At 44.8% G+C, this 27,500-nt stretch overlaps 1 protein-coding gene across 2 annotated transcripts in view; it reads right to left on the bottom strand.

Moving 5' to 3' along the window:
* stab1 (stabilin 1) overlaps positions 1–27,500 on the bottom strand; it is a 263,769-nt gene that overhangs the window by 45,330 nt on the left and 190,939 nt on the right. For both annotated transcript variants that reach the window (XM_070554590.1, XM_070554589.1), the window contains 12 exons: positions 19,131–19,265; positions 18,945–19,004; positions 15,513–15,689; positions 13,871–13,960; positions 13,527–13,673; positions 10,380–10,436; positions 10,145–10,295; positions 9,930–10,079; positions 9,587–9,688; positions 7,759–7,875; positions 5,893–6,025; positions 5,764–5,824 (listed from right to left, as the gene is read on the bottom strand). In XM_070554590.1, the coding sequence (XP_070410691.1) occupies positions 5,764–5,824; positions 5,893–6,025; positions 7,759–7,875; positions 9,587–9,688; positions 9,930–10,079; positions 10,145–10,295; positions 10,380–10,436; positions 13,527–13,673; positions 13,871–13,960; positions 15,513–15,689; positions 18,945–19,004; positions 19,131–19,265 (1,380 nt within the window). The remainder of the gene's footprint in view (positions 1–5,763; positions 5,825–5,892; positions 6,026–7,758; positions 7,876–9,586; positions 9,689–9,929; positions 10,080–10,144; positions 10,296–10,379; positions 10,437–13,526; positions 13,674–13,870; positions 13,961–15,512; positions 15,690–18,944; positions 19,005–19,130; positions 19,266–27,500) is intronic.

The following is a 27,500-nucleotide window of genomic DNA, read 5'->3' on the forward strand; positions in this document are numbered from 1 at the left end:
AGATCTGGACAAGTGGGGGAGTAGAGGGAGGTGGAGTGTACAGTCGGTAAAGACGGCTCTCCCTTGCCCTGCCTCCAACATGCCTCCATCTAAATAGGATAGATTATCCAGAGTTATCTCTGTAGTTATGCTGCTATAGGCTTAGACTGCTGGAGGATACACTGATCACTTTTCACACTCTACTACTTTCTTCTACAATCTGCTCTTTAACTGTATTATTTTCTGCTATTTCAGCTGTTAACTTTATTTTCTCTCTAAGTGTTTTTCTCCCCAGAAGAAGCTACAACGATGTTCTGCTGAGCTGTGGTGGCCTCATGGAGGGGGCCATCGTCTAGCACACTGCTGCTAACCACTAAAACATTCTCCCTCTCCTGATAATAACTTTTTGCTTTCCTTGACATTGAATGTGCTACTACTAGTTTACCCGTTTAATAATAGATTCACTAGGATAAATACAATAAAGTTTATCTCTCACCAAATAGAATATTTACTAAACAGTCACAGTGTAACCATGGACACATTGCCTGGTGTGTGTGTGTGTGTGTGTGTGTGTGTGTGTGTGTGTGTGTGTGTGTGTGTGTGTGTGTGTGTGTGTGTGTGTCAGTGTCACTAGTCAGTGACTTGATGCAATTTGCTGGGTTCCTTATATAGGAAACATTATTTCTGATTGGCTTAATGAACTGTGAATTGGAATGTTTATTATGTGAAGTGCCTTGAGACGACTCTTGTCGTGATTTGGCGCTTTATAAATAAACTTGAATTGAGTTGAATGTTTCAGTTACACAGACATGTTATGTACAAAATTACAGAAGGTTGTTACAACACAGGGAATACATCTCCAGGGCTCTCAGTCTGATTTTAAATGTATTCAACAAGATAAACTGGGTTAATTTCCAGTTTTCCTGCTGCCTGCTCCATGCAGAAGGAGCAGATGAACCAAAATTTGGTGCGAGCAAACAGAACACAAACTAACAGCTGATGGTTTGTAGGCAGACAGAGAAGTTAACCTTCTCTGCTCCAGAATCCAGACAGCTGGACTACATACTGTCTTTGCAGGAGACCCACCCGTGAATGCCACACAAGCAGTAAGAACTTCACAAGTGAATCTAATATTATTTGTTTTCTTTTGTTCTGATAAGTAAAAGCAAGATGAGTTTACTGTTAAGTGAATCATGTTGATTTCCTGTCTAGCCCTATGTTAACTGCAGAAGTTGAAGTGTCCCTGATGCAACTTGTGGCAAAAATAGAACCCAATCCCATCCCAATAAGTGGCACAGCGGTCCATTTCTGGGTCGTGCTGATCAGCTGGTAAACCCTGGCATTGATAACATCCTGTCCACGTGGTAATCGTAATGGGGAGCAGAAAGCTGAAGACTTGGCTGAGCAGTTGCTAGGAGTTTATGTTTATGTATTTAGCAGACGCTTTTGTCCAAAGCGACTTACAAGTGATAATAGGCATGTTGCCTTTGAGGCTAACAACAACAATAACAACAACAACGTGACATCAATCATGGAGAGGAGGGAACAAGGAGTGGACAGTAGAGAGGGGGACGGGTGCAGGGAGGGTGCTAGTTTAGAAGACGCTCTCTGAAGAGCAGGGTCTTCAGGAGTTTCTTGAAAATAGAAAAGGAAGCTCCTGTTCTGGTAGTGCTTGGAAGGTCATTCCACATTTGTGGAACGATGCATGAGAAGAGTCTGGACTGTCCTGAGCGTGGTGTAGGCACCGCTAGCCGACCATCCTGTGATGACCGGAGCGGCCGGGCCGAGACGTAAGCCTTTGCAAGAGGATTCAGGTAGATGGGAGCCGTACCGTCTCAGACTTTGTATGCTAGTGTTAGCTATTTGAATTTGATGCGTGCTGCTAGCGGTAGCCAGTGGAGCTCAATGAACAGAGGGGTGACGTGTGCTCTTGTTGGCTGATTGAAGACCAGACGCGCCGCTGCGTTCTGGACCATTTGAAGAGGTCTCGCAGTACAGCCTGGAAGACCAGTTAGAAGGGCGTTGCAGTAATGGAGGCGGGAGATGACAGTAGATTGCACCAGGAGCTGGGTGGCATGTTGTGTTAGGTATGGTCTGATCTTTCGTATGTTATACAGCACAAAGCGGCATGAATGAGCAACAGAGGCAACATGATCTTTAAAGGCCAGGTGTTCATCAATCACAACACCCAGATTTCGAACTGCCTTTGAAGGAGCCAGAGATAGGAAGTCATTTTGGATTGAGATATTGTGCTGTATGGATGGTTTTGCTGGGATGACAAGTAGTTCAGTTTTAGAGAGGTTGAGTTGGAGATGGTGGGATTTCATCCATTTTGATATGTCAGAGAGACAGTTTGATATTCGTGCAGAGATAGTGTGGTCGTCCGGTGGAAATGACAGATAGAGCTGGGTGTCGTCTGCATAGCAGTGGTAGGAGAAGCCATGTGATCGAATGATCTCACCCAGTGAGGTGGTGTATATGGCAAAGAGAAGAGGTCCTAGTACAGAGCCCTGGGGACTTCTGTGGCTTTCTCTGCGATGCCCATGCTAGAGAGTGTGGACAAAAGGAAGCCATGGTTGACAGTGTCAAATGCAGCGGATAAGTCGAGCAGGATAAGCACTGAGGATTTGGCAGTCGCTCTAGCTTCTACTCCAAACTCTCGATTATAATTCCAAGTTTTGAGAGAGAGCAGAAAAAAATACATGAACATTGGGGAACAGACTTGTGGGAGCAGTTACTGTTTTGATCTGTGCAGAGAAAAAGTTTTCTCTTGAGAAGAAAATATCTGCGTAAGATGGTTTCAATCTGAGTGAAGAAACAACCATTTGAGGGACAACAGAGTATATTTGAAAGCGAGCAGACGTTTTGAGCGCAAAGATAAGAAATCCTGCTCTCAACTGAAAATTCAAGCTCTTGATTTTTTTATGATAATTCTTCTACACTGCTCTAAGTTAAAAGACTCCATTATAGACATGAACTCTACTGCTGTGCTACAAAGTAGGATCACTAATGTGTAAGTTAAAGTCACCAAGGATTAAAACTTTTTCTAGTTTGATCATTGATGATAGAAATTCTGCTGATTCAGAGACAAAAGGACCAGCTGGACCGGGAGGTCGGTAGATTAAAATACAGTGAAATACATTTTGTAACTCTGCTTTGATGACCTGACATTAAAAAGTTGTAAAAGGGCCATTTTTCACCAGATTACAGACATGTTTGTCCTTAAAGACCACAGCAAGACCTCCACCACGACGTGACGGGCGTGGTGTGGTAAACACAGAGCAGTTTGGTGGACATATTTCATTGAAATGTACAAAATAGCCATTTTGCTGCCACGTCTCAGTAAGAAATAAATAGTCAAACTTTTCTCTGGTGAACAGCTCATTTAAAATGAAGGATTTGTTTGAGATGGAGCGGGCGTTTAACAGGGCACACTGAACTGAATCCTGGAGAGCATTTGTCTTCTCAACCTGTTGGAGAGGGATGGGTCGTAAACATCTGGTGTTCTGGGTTCTCCGGCCATGAATACATGAACTGGAATAGGAAATCTTTTGGGTTTGTCAGCAGAAGAAAACATTTTGGGAATTGAGACTTTTGGAAGACACACAGAAGACTGTTGCATCATGGGAGGACTGTAGGGGGTTAAGTTATTTGAAGTGGTGGTGTGAGCAAAGACCGTAGAAGGTGAAGATGGCTGAGATGTAAACCGTCATGTCTATGGAAGGGAATCCACCATAGATGTATATCTATGGGACTGCACAGCATACCAGATGTTAGCGGTTAGCATGCTGGAGCCATGATGGTTAGGGTGAATACCCTCGCACCTGAAAAAGGAGAAACGCTTCCAAAAAAGGTTAAAATTATCGAAGAGGCCAAAACTGTGGGACCTGCAAGCAGACTGAAGCCAGGAGTGGAGATGGTTAGAATGCTGTTGTGTGATGACTGACTCCCGGAGAGTAACATCAGTCGATCCCACATGAATGAGAACTCTTAACCGGGGCAGGTGGACCAGCAATCGACGCACAGCATCCTTCAGGATTCTGCATCTGGCATCAGAGGTTGAGGTCTGTGGGGGAAGAGATTGCTGAGGTTGCTTCTTCTGGACTACAGGTTCCTGCTGGATGGGATCAGATGGTTGGGAGGGAATAGGAGGCCTGGAGACATCAGCTGGTTGTTCCTCAGAAAGTGGAGAGAGGCGGATTGAAAGACTGAGGTCAGGTGGGGGGGGGGATCAACCACAGGGGCTCTCCTACAGCCACGTACCACAACCTCTGACCAAGATAATGAGTCAGGAGTAGAGCTGGAAGTTGGTTTTGGTGGTGCAGAGGGATCCCAAGCAATGGTGTTTTGGAGCAGAGAGTTCTGCATGGATGTTTTATCTTCACACTGACTGGCAGTGGTCTCAGACAGTCCAGGGATGCGAGATCTAAAACTATCCAGCAGCATTTCCTTTGGCTGCTCAGCAGAGTCGTCGTATATCCTCTTTAAGGTTTTCGATCCTTTTATTTGCTTTAGAAAGCATAAAGGTGTCTTTGAGGGGCAGAAGGAACAGGAGGACAGGCATTCAAGATAGCTTCAAGGGTGCTTACACTTTAGCTGAGCTGCCTCTGTCGGATCCGAAAGATTTGTATTCCAGATAAAAGTCCAACAAAAAACGAACCCCACAGAATCAAGCAATCAGTGACAGGAAAGAACCGTTTTTCTCACAGGTCTGCCTCACTTGGTAGTAAGATTGTGTCATGGCGCAACAGAAGGAGGTGTCACGATGGTGTGGGGAGTTAATGCCGAGATCCGGCCGGTAAAATTTATTCAAAATGAAAGTAAACACGGGCAATTAGTTTTGCTTTTTCAACAAAATCAGCTGAGATTGCAAATTGGAGCGCCAGACCGCTCTGTGAGCTTCTCTCCGTTAGACCTGCATCTCAGATCACCAGAGCCACATCGAGAGGCCCAGACTTCCCTCTCCCCAGCCACTTTGGCCAGCTCCTCCGGGGGAATCCCAAGGCGTTACCTGGCCAGGTGAGAGACGTAGTCCCTCCACCGTGTCCTGGGTCTACCTTTTGGCCTCATCCCGATTGGCTCAGCTCAGCTCTCTCTTCACCACGACAGACCGGTACAACGCCCGCATCACTGCAGACGCAGCACCAATCCGCCAGTCGATCTCACGCTCCAGCTTTCCCTCCTCAGTCTTGAACAAGACCCCGAGATACTTAACCCTCTGGAGGCTGGCGGTGCAGATTAGCAACGTTAAAACCTACCTACCTGGTTACCCCACGTACGTGTTTCATGAGCATTTTTTAACTCAGAAGTTCCCCTGAAGGACTCAGTTGTTCGTCCTTTTATCAACACTTACTTTGAGCCTGAGAGGGTTCAACTCCTCCACTCCCTGACCTGGAGAAGGCATTCTACCCTTGTCTGACTCAAGACCATGGTCACCATCAAGTTTTTCTTCATAAATCACAAAGTTTGTGTAGAAAACAACTCTCACAGTTTTCAGACACTGTTTTGTGCGTAAGCAGCTTCCAAAATGAGGTTCTTCATGTTTGTTCTGTTTTTATTGAACTAGTTATTGGAGATTGGACAAAAGATCACATCAATAATGTCCTTTCTAGTAAAGTAAAAAGCTGAAGCTCTATACTCATCAGCAGGTCTGAGGATAGAACAAATAAACAAGAACATTTTGTTTTCTTGCATACTATGTCTGTAGTAGATTACCAGTACACTTCGATGGGCACCAGTACTTTGTCATGGGTATAAACATAATTGAGACAGGTTTCTACTCACAGGACCAGTGAACTTGCAGGAGGCAAAGTCACTGCAGCCACCATTTTGCTCTTCAACACATCTGGATATAAAGAAAATCTTTAGTTAGAAGTTGCATCCGGGTCACAGTAGTGGGATGGCGCTGCTCACCTGTTGATAGGCTCACACGAGAAGCCATCTCCACGGTAACCGCTGCGGCAGGTACAGTTCACGAGCAGTCCTGTCTGGTTGCAGTCTGCACTGAGGTCACAGCCACCGTTGTACTCGGAGCAGAGGTCTGGGGCTGTAGGAGATTCCGCTTATGTCAGACAAACAAACAAAGGTCCAGAAGGTACCAAAGCACCTCCCCCCCCAGTGCTGTGGCAGTCAGAACCACCAGTCTCAGTCTAGCCCTCCATGGTCACACGGTGGTACCACAGGAAGGTCTAGCTGTTTCCTCTAGGGTGAAACTGTGGAGGTCAAATGGGTGAGTGGGAATTCCACTTCCGAACCCTAACCCACTTCCTGTGGAAACACTCGGGTGTTTAGTTGTAAATATAATGTTATCTGGTTGGGAACGAGCCAGATCTTTCCTGTCAGCATTGGAGCTCAGAAGAATATCAGTTCACCAGAATAAAAGTCACAAAAGCAAGACTTTTGCCTCACCTCTGACATGAGATTTACTTCATGCGCATGTGGGTCACACATGTCTGATGATTTAAGGCTGATGTGAATTTTGAAAGAGTTTGGATCGCATTATTCTGATCAACGTGCCTGCTTCGGAGTGTTATGGTGTAGGGGGAAACAGTTTAATATCCAGGCAACCACAGAGGTGCTTCTGGTACGTACCGTCACTTCTTCCATAAAACTGTAATCAGTCATAAAAGAAATGTACGTTTATTTTGGGGGATTTAAGTTTAAGAAAGTTAAAGAAAATGTACAATTAAAGTCTGTTACATCTATTCTGCCTGCTAACGTTTGTAGAGTAGCTAACGGTGTACATTTGTTTGCCTAAGGTCACCAACCTAAAACTCGCCAGTCAAGACAAGAATAAAAGAGACTAAATGGGAGGCATTGTCGTGCATCATTCATTTACTTGTTTAACCTTTATTTAACCAGATGAGTGGAGAGAGAACTTGTTCTCATTTCCAACGAGGGTCTGGTCCAGAGGCAGCAGCGCGGTTAGCTTTACACCAAAGAACAGCAGGTGAGATCAACCAGATAAAACAGGACATAAAGACAGAGGACTGTTCTCATAGGTAATATGTACAAGGGGTCAGAACAGACTTTAATACTCAGAAGAACACTGATCAGAAACTATTGATCACCATGAACTATTGAAGGTAGATACTGGGATGTTGTTAGTGAGCTGCTGTGGTTCTGCAGCTCATTCCAGTCGTTGGAAGCAGCAAACTGGAACGAGGAGCGGCCAAAGGAGGTGTGAGCTTTGGGAATAACCGTAGAGATGAAGTTACTGGAATGTAAACGGTGCTGGTTGCTGGAAGAGAAGATGATGATGAGAGAAGATATGACGGGTTAGGGTTAGGATGATGTAACTTCCTGCAGGAATGGAGTGATGGCCAGTTAACAAGTGAGCACAGATCACAATGATGAGTGGTGACCAAACGGGTTGCTGAGTGATGAATGACATCGAGTTTATGAATAAGTTTTTAGGAAGCGGTCCTGTAAATGATGTCACCATGACCTAAGATGGGGTGTTATCCACGAGAACGGTCCGTTGTCTTTGTGTCTGTTGTTTCTCATCCGTTGCTCTCTGGTGTGAAGCTAACCGTGTGTGTTGCTGCTGCCTCTGGACCAGACCATTGGTGGAAATGAGAATGAGTTCTCTATCCACTCATCTGGTTAAATAAAAAAACACTTCAGACGTCTGCCAGAAGAAGAGAGACCTTGTCTGAACAGAACAACACCTGGGTCCGAGCACACCCCCAGAAGCTCATCTGCCCAGCAGCTATGCTGAAGTCTGTGTGCTGCCGGTTTAACGCCGACACTTGTCTCGAACACGGGCTGAACACTTACGCGGCATCAGGCTGCAGAAAGTCCCATTCCCCTCGAATCCTGGTTTACACTGACAACCAACGTGAGACACACATGTAGCTTGAGCGTGGCATTGTCTGCAGTTCTCCGGGACCGAGTCTGGACACACATGTTGGATTCGTCACAGGGGGTAAACAACAACAATAAACATCTGCTGAGATCAATCTTTTAGTGTAATGCAAGGAATAAAAACTACAGTCCTGAAGACCACAGAGATGATCTCATCTGATCCTCCATCAATGGACGTGATTCACTTAGAAAGCTGCCATGTCCCAAGCAACACCCTCTGTAGACAGTCGTAACGTTAGCCACTCCCTACCTCAAGTTAGATTGGTAGCCAAAGCTAAATGTGAATTAAGACAACACATACAGATAATGTCTAACTCCTTTTCACACTGGAAGCAACATGGAGGTATTCAAACCAGCTGTGAGCCATTTCCAGGCATGTCAGAAGTGGCACGCCGCACCACTTAAGATAGGACTGGGTTCTATTGTTGCTGTGAGCTGCTTCTGAGGCTGGAGGACGCGCTCATCTACCTGCAGCACCAGGCTCTGACTCACCTCGAGATGCAAAGAAGCGCAGTGAGAATCATGTTCTTCGACTTCTCAAGTGCCTTCAGCACCATCCAGCCCTGTCTACTGCAGCAGAAGATGAGGGGTGCAGGACTGGACGAACATCTGACTACATGGACCATCAACTACCTCACCAACACATGAGGCTGCACCACTGTACATCTGAGGTGGTTGTGTGCAGTACTGGAGCTCCACAGGGTACAGTGCTCTCACCCTTCCACACCTCGTACTTCACCTATAACACCAGCAGCTGTCACCTCCAGAAGTTCTCTGATGACTCGGCCATTGTCGGCTGTATGTCTGAGGGGAATGACCTGGAGTACAGTCGTCCTGGACCTTGTGGACTGTTGTGAGTCTAACCACCTTTGCTTGATCACCAGTAAAACAAAGGAAAAGGTGATAGACTTCCAGAGAAACACTCCTCCTCACTCACCAGTAAACATCCAGGGAGCAGACATTGAGGTGGTGGATACCTTTAAGTACCTGGGTGTTCACCTCAACAGCAAACTGAACTGGTCCAACAACACAGATGCTGTATACGAAGGGCCAAAGCCGCCTCCACCTCCTGAGGAGGCTGAGGTCCTTCAGAGTTAATTCCTAGCTGCTAAAATGCTTTCATCATTCTGTGGTCGGCTCTGTTATCCTCTCTGCTGTGGTCTGTTGGGGTGCAGGCAACTCTGACCGAGACAGGAAGAGACTGAACGAGCTGCTTCACGTAGCTAGCTCGGTTCTGAGCTGCCCACTGGATCCAGTTGAGGAGATGCATGAAAGGAGGATGCTGGGGAAGATGACCACCATCTTAAAAACATTCCCAGCTGGGATCACAGCAGACCCGTCTCACCCTGGACAGTCTCTTTGACTCACTCCCATCTGGCAGGAGGCTCAGATCCATTCGGACCAGAACCTCTTGCCACAAGAACAGTTTCTTCCCCTCTGCGGACGAACTCATGAAGACCAGTCGTAGACCCGCCCACTCATCTGCTTTGTTCTAGTCACATGACCCGGTGTTGTGTTTGCACCTGTACCGACCCGCTCTGACCAGAACCCACACTAAACTGTATAAAGCAGCTGCTTCTCTAATTATTGTCTCCCTATATTATCATCATTTCATTGTGTTTATTTCTTAATTCTAATTCCTACTTGGACTGAGAACCGCAGCAATTTCCGAATGTGGTGATTCTCACACACATGGCAACAAAACCTCCTAATTCTGGTTCTGACACGGAAAAAAGCTCACCGATGTGGTTCTGGCACCGATCTCCTTCCCATCCAGACTCACAAATACATTGTCCAGTCCCATCCACGCCCTCATCACAGCGTCCGGTCCCACAGCTGCAGGCTAAAAGAAAAACAGCAGCACCAGGCCTGGATCAGAGAGATGGTTCTGATGATGTTCTTCTAACCCTGGCCTGGTTATTGCTTTGGACTGCTCCTGGTGGTAAAGAGACACAACTGTTGTTGTTGTGCATCTCCAGGAACTTAAGGTCAGAACTTCTGGCCTCTTGCTCTTTTTCTCCTGACCCTAAAGGCTGTTCCGATGTCACAGCCTCGTCTAAAATCCATCCTCTATTCTGATGTACCTGTGCAGTTGACGCCATAGTAGCCACTGGCACAGAGTTGACAGGAATGTCCTCTGAAGCCTTTGTAGCACCTACAGACTCCCGAACCTGTGAGACCATCATCACAGTCACCATGGCGACTACAGGGAGCTTCCACTCCTCCTGGACACACTGACACAAAGAAAGAAGGAGTCAAAAAAGAAGTCATAAACTTCATGTGAATATATGAGTCATACCTTTACAGTCTCTGCTGTAGTGGTTTTTGCAGCACTGTGAGACCCAGGAAGGAACCTGACAAACTCTCATACAGCCCCGTCTGCTAATTCCAGGTTCCAGGTCTAGGTATGTGTATCTTGGACGATATCTTGAACAAAGCATTGTGTTTCCCTGATGAATGCAAACAGAACGTTCACCTTTCAGCTCCGCTACAAATAATTAGAATTGCTTTTGTGTCTGGAAGGACATGCTCACCAAGTAAATAGATGAGCTGGGGCAAGGTGGAGGGAAGAAGCAGCTTCCACAACGCCCCTGAAAGGTTTCAACACAAGCCTTACATTTCATTTAGAACCTTCTTCAGGATTGCTCTGATGTTCTAGTTAAGGGCATTTAAAACGCACACAAGTGCAGTGCATGCAAGAGAACAAACAACAAGAGCATGCAAATGAAGCTAGCACCATAAATAAGCCCAACACTGGTTAGTTATTTGTAATATCTACATGAACAGAACTCCTGACAGTGGATCTGAAAGGAAGCAGGGCTGTTGAGAAGTGGGCCAGAACTCATGGAGTAAAGAACAGTGTTGCTTCTGCTGAAGGAATTTCTGCTGGAGGAATTCGGCTCAAGCTGCTGTCTGCTTCTAGATCTAGTTCGTCCACTCCTGCACCCTCAATAAAGCAAAACTGTGCACATGTCAGGGTGTCCTTTTATTGTGGGCAGTCTAAGACACACCTGTACATTATTCATGCTTTCATCAGCCCCTTGATATGCCACACCTGTGAGGTGGGATGGATTATCTTGGTAAGGGAAAAGTGCTCACTAACACACATGTAGCCAGATTTCAGATCAATATTTGAGAGGCATGGGTGTTTTGTGTTTGTAGACAAATTTTCAGATTTTTGAGTTCAGCTCATGAAAAATGGGAGCAAAAACAAAAGTGTTGCGTTATTAGTTTTGTCTTGTGTATTCTCAGTGAACAAGCAGAGCCTCAGACCACTGCGATCAGAGCTGGGAACCGTGGCCTTTTACATCCGCTCATGCGCCACATTTGGAGATCAGCTGGACATTAGCTACATGCTAACCCAAAGCTAACAGAGTTTTTCTGGGCATTTTTGGCAAGAAAAATGCGGTAGTGCAATGCCAAAGTGAAGGCACCTTCGGCCTGCTTAGTAACAAAATCATAACTAGGTTAGCTGACCGAGGATAACGGGCTTTGCTGGTCCACCATGGTCAATGATCCACGACTCCGTCACTGTGTCGACACCCCACAGAGCCAAGACCCGAGTCGACAACAGTGGACTCATGAATCTTTGACCGTGGTGGACCCGCAAAGCCCGATATCCTCCACTGTCCTCGGTAAGATCTTTAGATCTAGTTTTTTTACCCAGCATGAACACCAACATGTTATATTTCAACCCATCTTAAAACAAGCGGTGTTATGGTAAACGAACACATATTTCCCCCGTTCAACCAGCAAACTATTAGCAAGAAAAATGTGGCTGAACAACTTAAAAGCGAAGCAGCATCAAGAAACAGAGCTGCAGTGTATCTGTGGTCTCCCTCAGAGGTCCACCAATGACCATCATGACTACAGCCTCGCATCGGAGTCGGCACGGTTGCCCGGGAAACGGGAACAACCAGCCGCTTGCTCTAGCAACTGTTCTCAGGCAGGAGACAGGAGAAGCTGCACCCGCTCAAGGTTCTTATGAAGCCCCACTAACATATTCGACCAAGCCGTTAAATTAAACTAACTGACTTCTTTAACATGGGAGTCAATGAGGATTTGCTCACTTTAGCTGCCAGCCCCTAGTGGATGACGGTGGAACTGCACTTTCAGTCACTTCCTTGTTGGCTTCACTTTCATTGTAAAAACATGGGGGCTTGGTTTCCACAGCTCCAGGTCTGCTAGAAACCCCTGTAAGGTGTTAATGGGTTAGTTTCTGTCCCCATCAGACACACATGATGAAGCCTCAGGGCTCAATACTCTGTCCTCTACTTTTTAGTTTGTATCTGCTGTCTCTAGGGTCCATTTTTAGGAAGCACAAAATTGCCTTCCATTGCTATGCAGACGATACACAGATGTATCTCGCGCTAAAACAAAAGGATGGCTGCAGCATAACATCCCTAGTGGTTTGTTTGGATGAGGTCAAATCTTGGACGGCTTTTAACTTTAAAATTTGAATGAGAAAAACAGAGATAATTGCCGTTGGTCCTGGTACCTCCAGCAGGCCCGCTCCTATGGACTTAGGCCCCCTGGCTCTGCCAACAGTGACTAACTTGGGTTTTAAAATGGACGGTGATTTTAGGTTGGACAGTCAGATCAGTGCTGTTGTCAAATCCAGCTTCTTCCATCTGAGACAGTTGGCAAAGGTAAACACATTTTGACTAGAGAGGATTTTAAAACTGTAATCCATGCTTTTATTACAACTCATTTGGATGACTGTAACTCTTTGTATTTTGGTTTGAGCCAGTCCTCACTGTCTCGACTTCAGCGGGTGTAAAATGCTGCTGCTCGACTTATAACTGGTACAGGGAGGAGTGAACACATCACTCCTGTTTTGTCTGCACTGCACTGGCTTCCTGTCCATTTTAGGGTTCATTTTGAACTTCTTTTATCCGTTTTAAAGTCTTTAAACGGTCTTGCCCCGCCCTGCCTCTCTGAGCTATTGCACATTCACTCCTCCTCTCGGTCGCTGACCAGTTGCTCCTGGACGCTCCAAGGACACAGCGTAAGCTCAGAGGGGATAGCGCCTTCGCTGTTGCTGCTGCCGGCACATCTCAGAAAGTCACTGGAAACTTTTAAATCGTCTTGAAAGACCCACCTTTTTAGCTTGGCTTTCGACACCGTATGAAGTTTTGGATTTCTATTTGATTTTAGTGCTTTTAACTTCATACTGTATTCTAATTTATTCTGTTTTATGTTTTTATGTTCAGCACTGTGGTCAGTGAGGGCTGTTTTTAAAGTGCTTTATAAACAAAGCTGGCTTGGCTCTAATTCATCCATGTGAGTGGACATTACAGCAGGAGCAAAGTTGAGCAGAACATCCCTTGAGCCTCATTAGAGGAGATCCTAGATGGAGTTGTGTGAAGACCTGACCCAGAAAGGCTTCTGGACCACCATGAGATGGACTTAATCCTGATGGAGCTGTTGCATGCAGAATCCACTGGGCTTTCAGGTCCTAGGTTATTTGATCTCCTTAGTGTTTGTTTTGTAGTCTTCTGACTCATCCCTCTTGCTCAGTGAGGTGGGCTCATGAATCCAGGTTTCTACAAGTTTGGCTGCTGTGACTATAGAAACTGTGTTGAGACAGAGTACGTGTTAATAAGCCAAGAGCTGCTACAGATTTAGTTTTTGCTCTCTGAGCATTGAAGGAGGACTGGGTCAGTCGCAGATCAACTAACATAGGTGGTTCTGTTCTTCACTGCATCGCAGAATGCTCCCAGTCCAGGTGGCTCCAGCAGCTGGTCGATGCCGAATGCCAGACCTTCTTTAAATTCCATGTAGCGCTCCACCAGCCTGGCTGAGTTGTCATTAAGTAAAACTCCACCCTGGACACACACACACACATACAGAGGGAGAGAGAGAGAGGACACACACACACACACAAACAGAGGAAAGAGAGAGAGGATACACACAGAGGGGGAGAGAGAGAGTAAAACACAACAACATCAGTCAAAACAAAAGCAGAGCCTCTGTGGTAAAAGAAACCACATGTTAGCCTCATGAATGGTGGGTTGGGTCTTACCACCAGCGTCCTGTCGCAGCTTAACTTGACGAGTGACCCGTGCATGGTCCGATATGTCGAAGATTTCCTTGGCTGACCAATGTCTGTCAGCTACAAACAAATATTCATTATAAGTCTAAAAATGTTCCTCACTCATGCCGGATCACACTTTTGGCCATCACCCAGGAATTTTCATGTCACACTGGCAGAACTCCAGAAAAGTGGCACACTGCACGGCGCAAGATTTCTGTGAGGCAGACTGCATGACGTGACGTTCCAACAGGACGCGCTGCATCATGAGCGCACCTCCAGAAAGCAGACGTCACTGAGCAGACTGCTAACCAAAACAAAGCTTTTCTTTTTAGTGTCGGTTCATGACCCAGCTCATCCCCCTCCATGAAGAAACTTCACTGCGGGTCTCCTTTTTCCCGACTTCCAGCTAAACAGCTGATCTGTCTGCTGGACCTTCATCCTTCTCCTTAATAAGTAAAAACCCACTGAACTACAGAGAAGTAACAATCTGTCACAGATCGCTGCAACATCTAATCTTTTGCTGTGAATTCGGTCTCACTGCTCCTCCGCAGCTTCGCTCCGTGACATCTCATCACCACCGCTGTCACGAAGCGCAACTTCCTCTGTCCTCTGCGGCAAAACGCTCCTGAACCATCATTATCGGTTGAATATATGAATTTCCACCAACAGCAAAGGGTTCTCCTGTTTTTGAGTTGTTTGTGAGCTCATCTCCTCTCAGCTCTCACAGATCACATAATCACGGTTTTCACAATTCATCTGATGGTCTAAAAATGTAGTTTAATATTTTAGTATAACTCCGGTATAACTCGGGCTATTAAGAGAAATAAAAACTGGTGGGTAGTTTATAATCCGCATTTTAAACAAATTAAAAGTCAAACTCAGGGGCGGAGTCTTGCTGCTGTTCATCAGTGGTCGGTTGCAGACAGGAGTCGTAGGGTTTCAAGCCTGCTTGTAGATTGTCGGAGGCTGTCTTTGGTCGTGAGACGGCTCAAAAAGCTGTCGCAGAGCTGGTCAGACTGGATAACCACAGATACACAAATCACCCTCAGTTTCACCGTTTTTTGTTACGATTCTGCTCAGGATGAGAGATTTGGCTGAGACGGCCAAAAATTGCACAGTGTGAACCGGGCATGAGGCACACACATACCCTTAAAAGCAATAATACTTCAAATGAATAATACCTTTATAAAAAACAAAGTTTGCAATGCTATGCTAACCGTTGCTGTTTCATTCCTAACCTAAAGTAAAATGTATTTCACACCATACATCTAAAACCACACACCCTTCAGAACATCAAGACTCAGTCTCCACGGAGGTCCAAACAGGTTTATTTCCGGATCTGCTCTCGGTACAAAGCTGCTGTTCAGGCTGGAGGTATGTGCTTTAACAGCTCTGTATGGTACCAGAGTCAAGTACCTGGTACCTTCTTGGATAATTGTAGTCATAGTCTTTACAGCAATCCTCATACTAAGCAAGCATGCAGCGACAGTGGAGAGGAAAACTCCCTTTTAACAGGAAGAAACCTCCAGAGGATCCTGGCTCAGTGTAAGCAGCCATCCTCCACGACTCACTGGGGATGGAGAAGACGGAGGTGATAGAAGGTTTCTCCATTATAAATGAACCTTCTTACCTTGGAGTTTCGTATGATGTGAGCTTTGATGGTGGCAGTGAGCTGGTCCTGGTGGTTGGGGCTATAGAGCCAGCGTTGCCTTTCAGTAGGCAGGGAGTTAAGGGCTTTGTCAGTCGGCCAAAAGAAGGTGAATGGCTGATGGATGGACATCTGGAGCACTGGAAGCAAACCAGCATCCTGCAGCGTAGGATAAGGGGAGACGCCTCAACGTGACTAGATCTTTAGAGACTGTGCAGTTTTTACTGTTAGTCTTTGGAAATCAGAATCAGAATCAGAATGAATTTTATTGCCAGCGCTCTTTTCAGAGCGTAGGAACTTGACTCCATAGTACAACCTGACCAAGGTTACACACACACACATATAGACAGGACAGATACAGGCAGACCATGGGAGCAGCCATGACGGCGCTCCTTTGTAGATGAGTAAGGGAATACATGAGGGAAGTTCAGGGAGGGAGAAAAAAGGCATTAACAGGGTTACACCAGCAGGGTGTAGCGCTCCAATGCAAAAAAAAACACCCGACATGTAAGCAACAAACGTCACAGTTCACAACATGAGACCCGGTAGGTAGGGGGGAGGGGCAGGGATCCTGGTTCCTCAGCAGGGGCGGCCTGTGTGGCGCTCAACCAGCTGGCTCCGCAGGTGGGAGGGAGGTCATGGGGAAGCACAGAAAGCAGTGAGTCCTTAGCTTGATGACCTTGGTAGAGACCACAATCTGAAGGCGGGGGGGTGGGTGGATAGAGATTCACAGCATTTGTCTGCATTCCTTCCAGCGTGGGGGTTTTGCATGCAACTCCAAGGCAGCTTATGGCGTCAGATTCGATAACAGAACTTTGTTTGGGTCAGGCAGAGATAATTTTTCCTCTCTGCCTTAAGTCTGTATTGATCATTCAAGTCCTCCAGTGAAGCCAATTCAGTGATTAAACATCTCCACACCGTCCAGTGACCCTTTCCGAGATGTTATCAATCCTGCGCGCTAACACCGGTAGGGTTAGGGTTAGAACATGAATGAAATGATGTCCAGTGGTTTAAAGATATTTGCGGCTTTGTAACATTTAACCATAAAAGTCAGGTCTAAAAACATGAGAGGGGGTCTACGTCTCTGGTCTACGCCATATTAGGCATGATGTTTCCTTCTATGTGAGCTTGAATGCATTTACTGATATGTAACCATTACCAAAACTCACTCCATTCATGAATGTTGTTGTAATGGACATTCACCTCTTCAAAACTCTTCTGTAGTTCTGTGTGTTGATTCACAATCCCCTTCTTTTTTCTATTTAACCGAGCAGTGATTGGATGTTTTTTCACCTACAGCTGACATCTGTTGGCCGGAATTTCCACCTTCGTCAGAGCCGCCAGCGGTTCGTGGCGTCACTTCCGTTTATGTGCGGGCAGCAGAGGATGATGTTGCATGCTTTCGTTCTTTTTAAACACAGAAACTGTTTTGTTTACCTGTTTTGTAGCTACAGTTTCGCCGACGTCGGCGAAACTGTAGCTACAAAACAGGTAAACAAAACTGTTTCTGTGTTTAAAAAGAACGAAAGCATGGAATTAGAACCACGACACAGCAATAACACACCTAAGATGTTCAAAGAGGATGATGTCGCCCTCTGCTGTCCGCATCCTTCATGCTGATGACAGTCCCGTGTGTGATCCAACGTGGAGACACCGTCGTCTCTGGTCATGGTGTTGTGTATGCGTCTCCTTATCTCTATACCTTCCTTAATTCATCTTCTGTGTGTTTGTTGTTTGGTGTTTATGATCCGTGTGCTGTCCCAGTCCATTATGTGACTTTCTCTTCTGCTGATTTTTTCATAGAACTTCTGCTTCCTGTTTTGCTGCTCTTGTGTGCTTTTCTTTTGTTTCCTTCCCACTCTCTTGTTGATGTTGTTCGCGTGCTGAGTTGGCGTCCTGGTTCTCGAATGTGTGTTTTACTGCAGAGGTTACATGGGATTTCGTAGATGACACGGCACTTTAGTCCTGCTGGTATTTTGTCTTTTGGGTGCACCACTCTGCTCTTGACCGTCAGGTTGGGTTTAGCTGGTGTGTTAATGTTGTGTCTGTTCATCACTGTCCTTATGTTTCTGTTATGCCTTTGATGTAAGGAAGGGTTATTGCTGGTTCTGGTTCTGCTCCCTCTGTTGTCTTGGTTCTCCTTGGTGTTTATCGTTTTCCTTTCTTTAGTGCCCGTGTTGGGTATCTGCAGGTTTTTAGTGCGTTTTGTACGTGTTGGTCCTCCAGTTTGTGATCCAGTTCTTCTGTTATCATGCTAGCTCTGTGGTGTAGTGTTCTGATCACTGATCACTTGTGTATGGTGGGATGTTCTTATGTCCATAGTTGGTATTGATCTGTATGTGTTGGTGTCTGTTGTCTGGTTATTTTCATGTCCATGAATGCTACCAGGGTATCTGCAGGTTAAAGGGAGCCAAATTTAAGACTTTTTAAGTCCTTTTTTAAGGCCACTTTGACCAAATTTAAGCTATTTTTTAAATTTAATTTAAGCTATAATTTCCAGCTATTGCCTGGAACCGGTGCTAACCACGTCGTGAACGTGGGATTAACCATCCAGTTACCATTAAACTTGCACTTCCCCATGGTGCAAGCTCCCACTAGCTTAACCAGCTAATGTGCTCATCTAAAAATAGCCCCCTTTCACAAACCAACCGAATGTGTACGGTTCCGCTTACGCCAACATCGTACACAAAAAATGCTGAACACTAACTAGAAATTCACGAAAATTTTTTTAGAAATAAAAGAATCTTGTTTATTGGGTCTTTGGTCATTTAAGACCTTTGGAAACTGTGTTTAAGAATTATTTGTCATTTTTAAGGATTTTTAAGGCCTTAAATTTGGAAAAGCTAATTTAAGACTTTTTAAGACTTTTTAAGGACCCGCGGATACCCTGTGCTACGCTGGGGGGGCGGTTGTGATGGCTTCTTGTTCCAGGTTTTCCATGACGAAATCCCATGTACACAGAATGAATGCAACAAAGAAAATCACCTTATACTGCTCCTTTGGCCATTAGGGAATGATTGCAGTGCTTGGATAAGGGTGCTACTTTTTGTACCTAAATATGTGTTTTTTAACCTGTCCTGGCAGATGAAGCTGACAGAATGGTGAGTGCCAAAAACATGGTACGGCGTTTTACGTACTGAAGTGAACAGGCAGGGAGAAAAGAGACATACAACACCAACACTGAAAGAGAGGAAGGTGGGAATGAAGGGACAACAGTACAAAACAGAAAACCTTTACACAGACAGGACAAAACAGTGTTGTCATAAAAAATGTACAAGAATAAATTAATAGAAACTGGTAAATGATACTGTCCATATTTGTAGTAGTAGTAGTGTGTGTGTGTGTGAGCGTGCATCTATATTACATAGAATATGTTGGTGTGTGCAGGTCTACGCTGTGATTGTGCGTGCGTACCTTAATAAGTTGATAGAAGCGTCTGTAGCCATATACGGTTGCTGCTGTGCTGAAGTTCATCTGAACACAGAGACGGAAATCTTTCTGTTGCTTCATTTGCCACTAAAGTTCAAATGCTGTCGATCAAATGTATTCACATAACACATTGTTACGGCACAGCTTTAATTCTAGTTGAAGCTATCAAACCATTTTAGGCTGAAGCTGTGGTCTGTCCTTGAGCTTGTAGGGAGTCAGCATCGTGTCTATGTGGTGAATGACTCCATTACTTGCAGTGTAATCACTCTTCACTATCCTCGACACATTGTTGATCCAGACTGAACCCTGCAAAGACGAGGGGCACAAAGGACGCCATCAGATCCAACGATAACAACCAGGTGAGGCTGCAGGTGAACCAGAATGTTTTCATGTTACAAATGTTCACTTTAGGTTTTTAGTTAGTGTTAATGTGTCCTTGTTTATCTTTGTGTTCTGTCTTCAGTCTCCATGTACTATAACTCAGCCCACTTCATGAACCCTCTGGAGTACAATCAGCCCATCTGACAGGTTTTGCTGTTCACTTTTCTTTTCAACTCTATTTTGTTGTTTCTGCCTTGTTTGATATTCTTTTCAGCACAACCTCGCCTATGCAAATTTAGAGTCATTTCTTCATTTTGTCATACTGTATTAGAACACTGAACCTGAAAGTAAACAAAAATCTAAATTCACGTAGAAAAGATGACATGTTTATTGGAGGGAAAACCACAAACATTTGTAACGGACCATTTTCAGCACTCAGAATAAAACTACAGGGTGTTAGTAAAAAACAAAAAAGGTCAAATAATTATAAAGGTGTGATTTCCCTGAACTACCAAAAAGACCTGGTTTAGTCTTAGATCAAATTTCAAAAGATCAATTATACTGATAATTCATATTTATATGGAACGTCACATCTTATTGATCGTTCATTCAAAGTAACCACAAACGTCACGTTGCACAATAATGGCGAGCCAACCAGATGGTAAATCAAATTTCACACCTTTAGTAATAATTAGCTGTTTTAAAATCTCTTTGCTGGCTTAAGTCGCTGCTTAAGGCTCACTTTTACAACCAGACATTTTTAAATCCCTGACTTAGAAAATTTTATTAAGTGTCTTTTTATTGACTGTGATTATCTGCCTTGTTGTGCATTTTATTGTTGACTGTGTATTGTTTTATGTTGTGTTTTTACTTTTTATTCTGTACAGCACTTCGGTCGGCTGCCATGCCGTTTTAAAATGTGCTTTATAAATAAAGTTGGTATGGTTTGTATTAAAACAGGACGAGGCCTCCCGTCCATACTTTCATGAGCACTGACTCATCAAATGCAACCAAGTCTGATACCTGCTAAAGCTTTAAATAGCTCAAAAGATTGTTTTGATCTCAAAAAGGAGTGAATGGGTGTTTTTGTTCTTTATCCGTGTCCATACTTGTGGTAACTCAGGAGCCCAACGTTAGCCAAAGCTGCCTTAACCAGATGTGATTAGTCCGAGTTCATTCCTGTCCGACGCATAATTCCGGACGAAGCATTCAGTTTCACGGTTAGAAATGTCCTGATCCTTTCAGTTATGAAGCTGGTTCGGATCAGGATGCATGTTATCGCCACACACTTGTAGCGGAAATCCACATTTCATATTCTCAAATTAACTTTGATTGGATTAATGAGAAGGAGGACATTAAATTGTTATTTCACCTAAGGCTTTTATTTCCCTTCCCCTTCAACAGAAGTCATAAATTCCAGACTTCCTTTTCAGCATATCTGGTTTCAACTCCTACGACTCTCTCCCAGGGTCGTAAATTTTACCAATTGACTTGTGTCTCTCTCCTGTACCAATCGGAAAATCTCGGACGCATCAGAAACGAACCTGCTCTATATCAAAACTGTCACAGGCTGACCTCTCACCCAAGACCTGAGTACTCTAAAACTCTTCAGGGCATGTTCTGGAAGGTTCCAGAATTTAGTCTTTATAAAACTCTTTTCAGTTACAAACATAAATGTTTGTTTTGTGTTTTTTTCTTTTATGTTAAACCTCTGCTGTTTTTGTTTGACCAGTTAAAATTCATGCCAACAGTAATACAGTCAAGTTTTAAGACAGGAATTTAGTTATTTCCTGTTTAAAGTAATGATTTTTGATGCTTTATGTGGGTAATCTTGGTAAACTTTGATGCTTCAGACATTGTTGAAAAGGTTGAGTTTATTTGAAAGAGCCACAGTGTCATCCAGTGGTTAAGTGAAACACATGTGGACATGTCTAAGAAAAGGTCATAAAGGCCAGAGTTTAACCCGCGTGGCAGCAGAGCGAAGAACAAAAGACGCCTTAGCAAATCTCTGCCAGGCTCTCCATCTCGCCTAGCAACGCCGTCACTCTCAAAGTTTTTCAAGTCATTAGCGCTCCCAAGTTACAGTAGAACTCAGGGACAACTCTGTTTGTTTTTTTGATTTTAGACCTTCTACATCAAACCGGAAGTCGGTTTGGCCAGGTAAAAATTTCACAATAAGAGTTAAACTAATTTGGAGTAGTTTTTCTGATTCTGCTTTATTTTTGATTATTTTGGACCTGCGATCTGAACTTGACATTTTCTGTGCAGCAGAAGCACAGGAAACACAAAGTCAAGCCCCTGCAGCGGAACGTGCTCTCCTCAACTACACAGGTGACCGTCGACCGACTCGGGGGCCAAAAGCCTTCAGTTCAAGACGCCTCTTCACAAGAGCGAGGACTCCATGGCGGTCTGAGCCCTTTGGCCCTCCTCTGGCGAAGGGGAAAACAGATCTGTGCATCATTTAATTTGGCAGACTTTTTATGCTAAGCCCGTATAGTGAATTCAGATATTCACATTTATGGCGTGTGTTATTTCGATCCAAATCCACGGTAACTTTTAGGACTTGTCCTCATTTCTCTGCTGCAGCGAACTCTCATTTGCACACACACACACGCACACGCGCACACACGCACACACACGCGCGCACGCGCGCGCACACACACACACACACACACACACACACACACACACACACACACACACACAGCCACTTCACTTCAGATCAAGTGACCAATCCACTTTGTTCCTCATTATAACTTATCCCCAATTCTACTATAATCTGGTGTGTCACCCAACTTCCACTGTTATTACAGGTCAGTTTATTTCATAACACTGCCATAAAGCTTTGGGCTTAACCCTTTTCTTCATTCCATGCATGAAACTATAAGTTGTGTTTGGTTCATTTGTCATCTGTATTAACTGATGTTTGTAATAAACTCACAAAATGTAAATACAATCCTGATCATTTCCAACGATCTCGAGAATAGTCGGCGCATTCTGGCAAGAATTCATCCTTTAGATTTATCTGTGGTGTTAAATTTTAGACTGATTACATTGAACAAATCTGAATACCAAATTCATTTTTTCCAGGTTCTTTTTTTTTTAACAAAAACTGGTGGTGCCCTGATTGAACTAATATGAGGTTATAAACAACGGAACAAGTTGAATCTACACCACATTTGTTTATCTGGATCCAAGTCATATAGAGAGACCGCACCAGTGTGGACTATGGTGGTCCGTAAGACATGCTGTCAGGGGAAAGGTACGTCTATTTTAAGCTTGGTTACGTGACGTTTGACAGTATCAGTCCTAAAGGAGTTGACCAATGAGACGCCCAAGGTAAAGACCAACTCAAATGCATTAGCAAATTAGAGGAACTCAGAGAGGAAATGCTTCTCCCTGCTGAGGGTAACAGAGATTACAGAATTGGAAACTGTGAATTTCTGTACCTGTAGTAGCATGTGAGAGATGTCGGTGGTGGAGTGCCACATTCTCGTGTGGGTCAAGTTGGTACCCATTTCAGAAAGTATGTTAAAGGAACTTAACAGTTTCCTAGTGCATGCAATGTCGGGGTCAAACTGTAAGAAAATCTTTAGTGTGAATAGACTGTAGTTAGTCATTAACAGACCTGGGCTCTCCCAGAGCGTGATACCCGAAGAGTAACCAGGTTCACACAGTCACGGAAGAGAAGGCTGAGGAGGAGGCATAGCCACAGTGGACATCCCGCAGATGCACGCGACCAGCATAAGATCCTTTAATAGACCAGAAACCTGAAATTTTGGAGGATGACAACCGTAGACTGGCACAGGCGCTGTCTTTTGAGGGTTGGGCACAGGGGTGCGCTCTGGAGGACCCTCGGTCGATGCATAGGTGCAGCCAGAAAGATCAAAGTCAGCCATTAGTGGTACAGGGCAACCTTCGAATATCGGAATGATAGGCCTAAATCGCTCGAGCAGTTCTTCACCCAACATAAAAAGAAAATACTCGATGTCAGACACATACACCGGGCGTCTCACAGACATGCCACCCACTGAAACTTCAGGGAAAGCTACAGACGACAAGGTAATTGGATCTGGAGTTAAAGGATTCAAGTCCACAGCACAGGGTGTGAGCGTTAAGACACGACCCTGTCAAGCTGCAGCCAAGCAGACGCTCTCCCAAAGAGAACGAGACATGATGGTGAGGACCGAACCAGAGTTCAAGACAGCCTCACAGTCAAGCGATCCCTCAAGATTCACTGAGATGTGAGGTTTCTCCTTGGGACCTATTTGGGTGATATCACAGAGTAACTTTAGTGGAGGTTTGTATGGCGAGTAAGGATTACCTGACCTGCTGACAGGTGCATTGGATGCTCGAGATTTAGAGGTAATGGAAGCGACCACACCAGACCTCACTGGGGTCACAGGACGCACTGTTGAGGCATGTTTAACTTTTGGAAGACTTGTCATTGCAACTGAGTCATGTGCAGGTTCAACAGGTGCAGTGGGATGTGCACTCTGTTCTGCAGAAGAGAGGAGTAGAACTCTGTTAGTCTTTGATAGGTCTTCATCCAAAACACAAAGGGCATGTTTTAATGCTTCGTGCATGGTCTCGGGAGGCCTGCTACCGGACTCAGCTCTTGACCTCAGAGCAGCAGGGCTGTGGTCAGCACGGTCGCGGCACGGTGCATAATGGTTAGGGCGGCGGTCATCCGGGTGGGACAACCCCTCTCTTTTGAGACTCCATCCATGAGCACCAACGTGCAGAACATGGGCTCCTTTTAGTACTCACTGAATCATTAGCAGAGGGGGAGTGTTTGAACCGAGAAGGTTTCGTATCCTCCATCCCCGGATACTGCTTCGTGGACTGTGACTTTGGAGATGACAGAGCCAGTGGCGGCTCCAGAAATGTTTTTCTGCAGGTGCTATGAAGGAGCTAGTCTTTTTATTGAGGGTGCTTTGGAGGAAGTGGTCATGCGTACCTATTGTTCAGATACACATGCATGCACAAAACCTCAACAACACCTGAAACAATCATTAATATACATCATAAACATATGAACAATCGCTGACTTTTCCATGAAATCATAAACACATACAGCCACACAGAAAACCATCTATAGTGTTGCAAGGTTAGCTAACGGTGGCGTTAGCAATTCCAGCGGCAAAACCATTGACATATAAATATTGGACAATGGGTTTCCATAGGCTCCAACAACAAGTTTTTGTGCTAAAATGGGAGGTGGCCACCACCGCCATTTTGACCGTGTCACAGGTTCCGTCAAGCCCAGACAATTCCATAAAAGGGAAGAGAGGAGGAGCTGAGGGTGGGGCTGTAAGGCTGGGATCAACTGACGACACCCGGTCGAACTAGCTACAAGCTAAACTGAAGCTAACCAAAAGCTAATGCGGAGGTGGGAGCTAAGCTAACGGAGGTAGCAACCTAGCTACAACCGGAGTTAACTGTGCACCACACCAGAGCTTCTGAGTCAGAGATACGCCGGGCTGACCGCTGGGTAAAACCGGGTGGAATACAGAGGTCTCCGAGACCTCCACAAGCCGGCAGCCGCACAGCAGACAAGTGCCGCTGCACAGAGCTGCCACTGGGGAGAACCGGGTGGAAAGGTTTCCATCCCAGAGCTCCACAAGCCGTCAGCCCGCGCAGCACACAGAAGCCGCCATCAGACAGAGATGCGCCGAGCTGCGGGGAGAAGTGGCGTATTTTGGCTGTTCTGGCTTGCCATAAGAACCAGCCGTCAGCCCGCGCAGCTAACAGAAGCCGCGATCAGACAGATGCGCCGAGCTGCTGGGAGAACCAGCCGTCAGCCCGCGCAGCAAACAGAAGCCGCGATCAGACAGAGATGGACCGGGCTGTGGGGAGGGGATAAGGGTGGAAAACATCGGTCTCCCGAGAGCTCCACAAGCCGATAGTGGGAACCCAGCTCCACCAACATGTTATATTGCAACCCATTTTCTAAAGTGCAGCATTATGTTAAATGCACTGGGTTTTACCCTATTACATTTAAATTTCATGGTTAAACAGTATGTTAAAATCTAAGCTCAGCTCGGCAGTGACCTAAAATACATAAATATAATTTTACTTACCGAAAAAAATGAAGTGGAGACTCCTTGGACGCTCTATTAGTGCAATTAATGCCACAGCAAGTCATTTTGTCCAACAATTGCACAAAAAATATCCAAAAAAGAATACACAAACACAGAGACTCAAAATCCCGGAGCAGTTTCCAGGCCAGGCAGAGGCTCTACTGAGGCCTTTCCCTGGAGCTAGCTCTGTGGTCACGTGGGTCGGATGCTCATTAATTATACAGAATTTTAGGCTTTTAATACACTTAAACAGAAGAGTGAGAAAAAAATTCACCCCCCTCAGAGTTGTCATGAGTGTAAACTAGATCATTTAAACCAAAAACATGTTTTGGTACCAGGCTGTAAACATGTTTATTTCTGCTGTGAAATTGGTATTTTTAACATGGGAGTCAATGAGGATGTGCTCGCTTCTGACACCAGCCCCTAGTGGATGAGGGTGGAACTGCAATTTATTTCACTTCCGGGTTTGACCCAATTTCAGAGCTGCATTGTGGGGGCCTGATTAAACCTCCAGTTTTTGCTTGGTGGGATTGTCTTCTTATTTACCAGAGTTAATGAGACCGGAGCATGGTCTCTTGACAGCTATGGGGTGTATCTCAGTGTCTGAAATGTCAGCCAACAATGAGCTGCTGACTAGAATATAATCCAAATGTGAGTGAGAGTGATGGACGTGTGAGAAAAAAGTATACTCTCTACGGTTAGGATGAAGAGATCGCCATGTATCACAAAGCCCATAATCACTCATGTACTGTTTAACTATATTAGTGGATTGCCATTTGCGCTGAGTCCCAGCTGTACTGAGTCTGTCTGTTAAGGAATTCATCCAAAAATTAAAATCGCCTCCAAGTATAAGTGGACAGTCCAAGTGTTCGGAGAGTACAGAGAAAAAATTATGAAAGAATGGAGGGTCATCCATATTTGGACAGTATATGCTGACAATACATAAGCTTTGGTTCTGTACAGATATTTTTAACATTATAAATCTACCCTCTGGATCAGAGATTGTGTCCAATACTGTGAAATTGATGTTTTTGTGTATTAAAATAGCTACACCTCTTTGCCTAGAGTTATAGCAGGCAGAGAACATACCGGGAAACTCAGGTGTTTTAAGTTCATCTGTGGATGTGGCAGATCTATGAGTCTCTTGTAACAATATTACGTCTGCTTGCACTCTCTTTAGCTGATCAAAAATTTTTTATCTCTTCTCTCTAGAGCCAGTCCCATGTACATTCCATGAGACAAACGTTAGTGCACCCATAGATGTGTGTGTGTGTGTAGCTAAAATATGACGCCTTCATGTGAATAAGATGGAATAAGTATCTAAATGTATAAAATAATATGTTAATAAATAACAGAAAAGTAAATAATAATAATAATAAAGATGCAACAGTGTTTGTGGATGCATAAATCATGATATTGTGCTGTAGATTTAATATATATATTTGTGTGTGTGTGTGTGTGTGTGCGTGCGCGCGTGCGTGCGTGTGTGTGTGTGTGTGTGTGTGTGTGTCGAGTCTGACGCAGTGATGGAAAGTTGTGTGGTTGTGCCGTACAGGTGTAAAGGTGCAGAAGCAGGTAAAGAGGAAGGGAAAATACAGATACAGGTTAAAAAAGAAGAAAGAACTAAGAAAGGATGATAGGGGTGTAAGGTGGTGATGAACAGGTGATCTTATCATCTAGAATACGGATTTAGCAGCTGTTTAATCCTGACGTGATCAAACCCAGTGAATCCTGATAAGAATAGTAAATGTCTGACCTGATGTTGGGCTAATACAGCCAGTCAGTCACTCCTCGCTCCTTGTAAAGCTTATTGTCCACATAAAGCTTATCCACCGAGATGACAGCTCTCTTCCCATCCTGGATAAACTTTTTGCGCAGCGGAAAGAGGACTCGGCGCCGATCCAGGATTTCCTTAGGGAACTGGTCATTTAGGCTGAAGTCTTTTCCTTTGAGCTCTCTTCCGTGACTTTTAACAAGATCCTTCTGCTTAAAATGTTCAAATTTAGCCACGATGGGACGAGGTCTTCTGCTGTCCACTCGTCTAGCTCCAAGGCGGTGTACCCTTATCACTTATCGCTTCTACAGGAGTCCACTCTTCACATAAAAAGTGAACTTTTACAACTTAAAAATTAAATAA

Source organism: Nothobranchius furzeri, chromosome 9 (assembly GCF_043380555.1).
Source record: "Nothobranchius furzeri strain GRZ-AD chromosome 9, NfurGRZ-RIMD1, whole genome shotgun sequence".
In the NCBI taxonomy this organism is placed as follows: domain Eukaryota; kingdom Metazoa; phylum Chordata; class Actinopteri; order Cyprinodontiformes; family Nothobranchiidae; genus Nothobranchius; species Nothobranchius furzeri.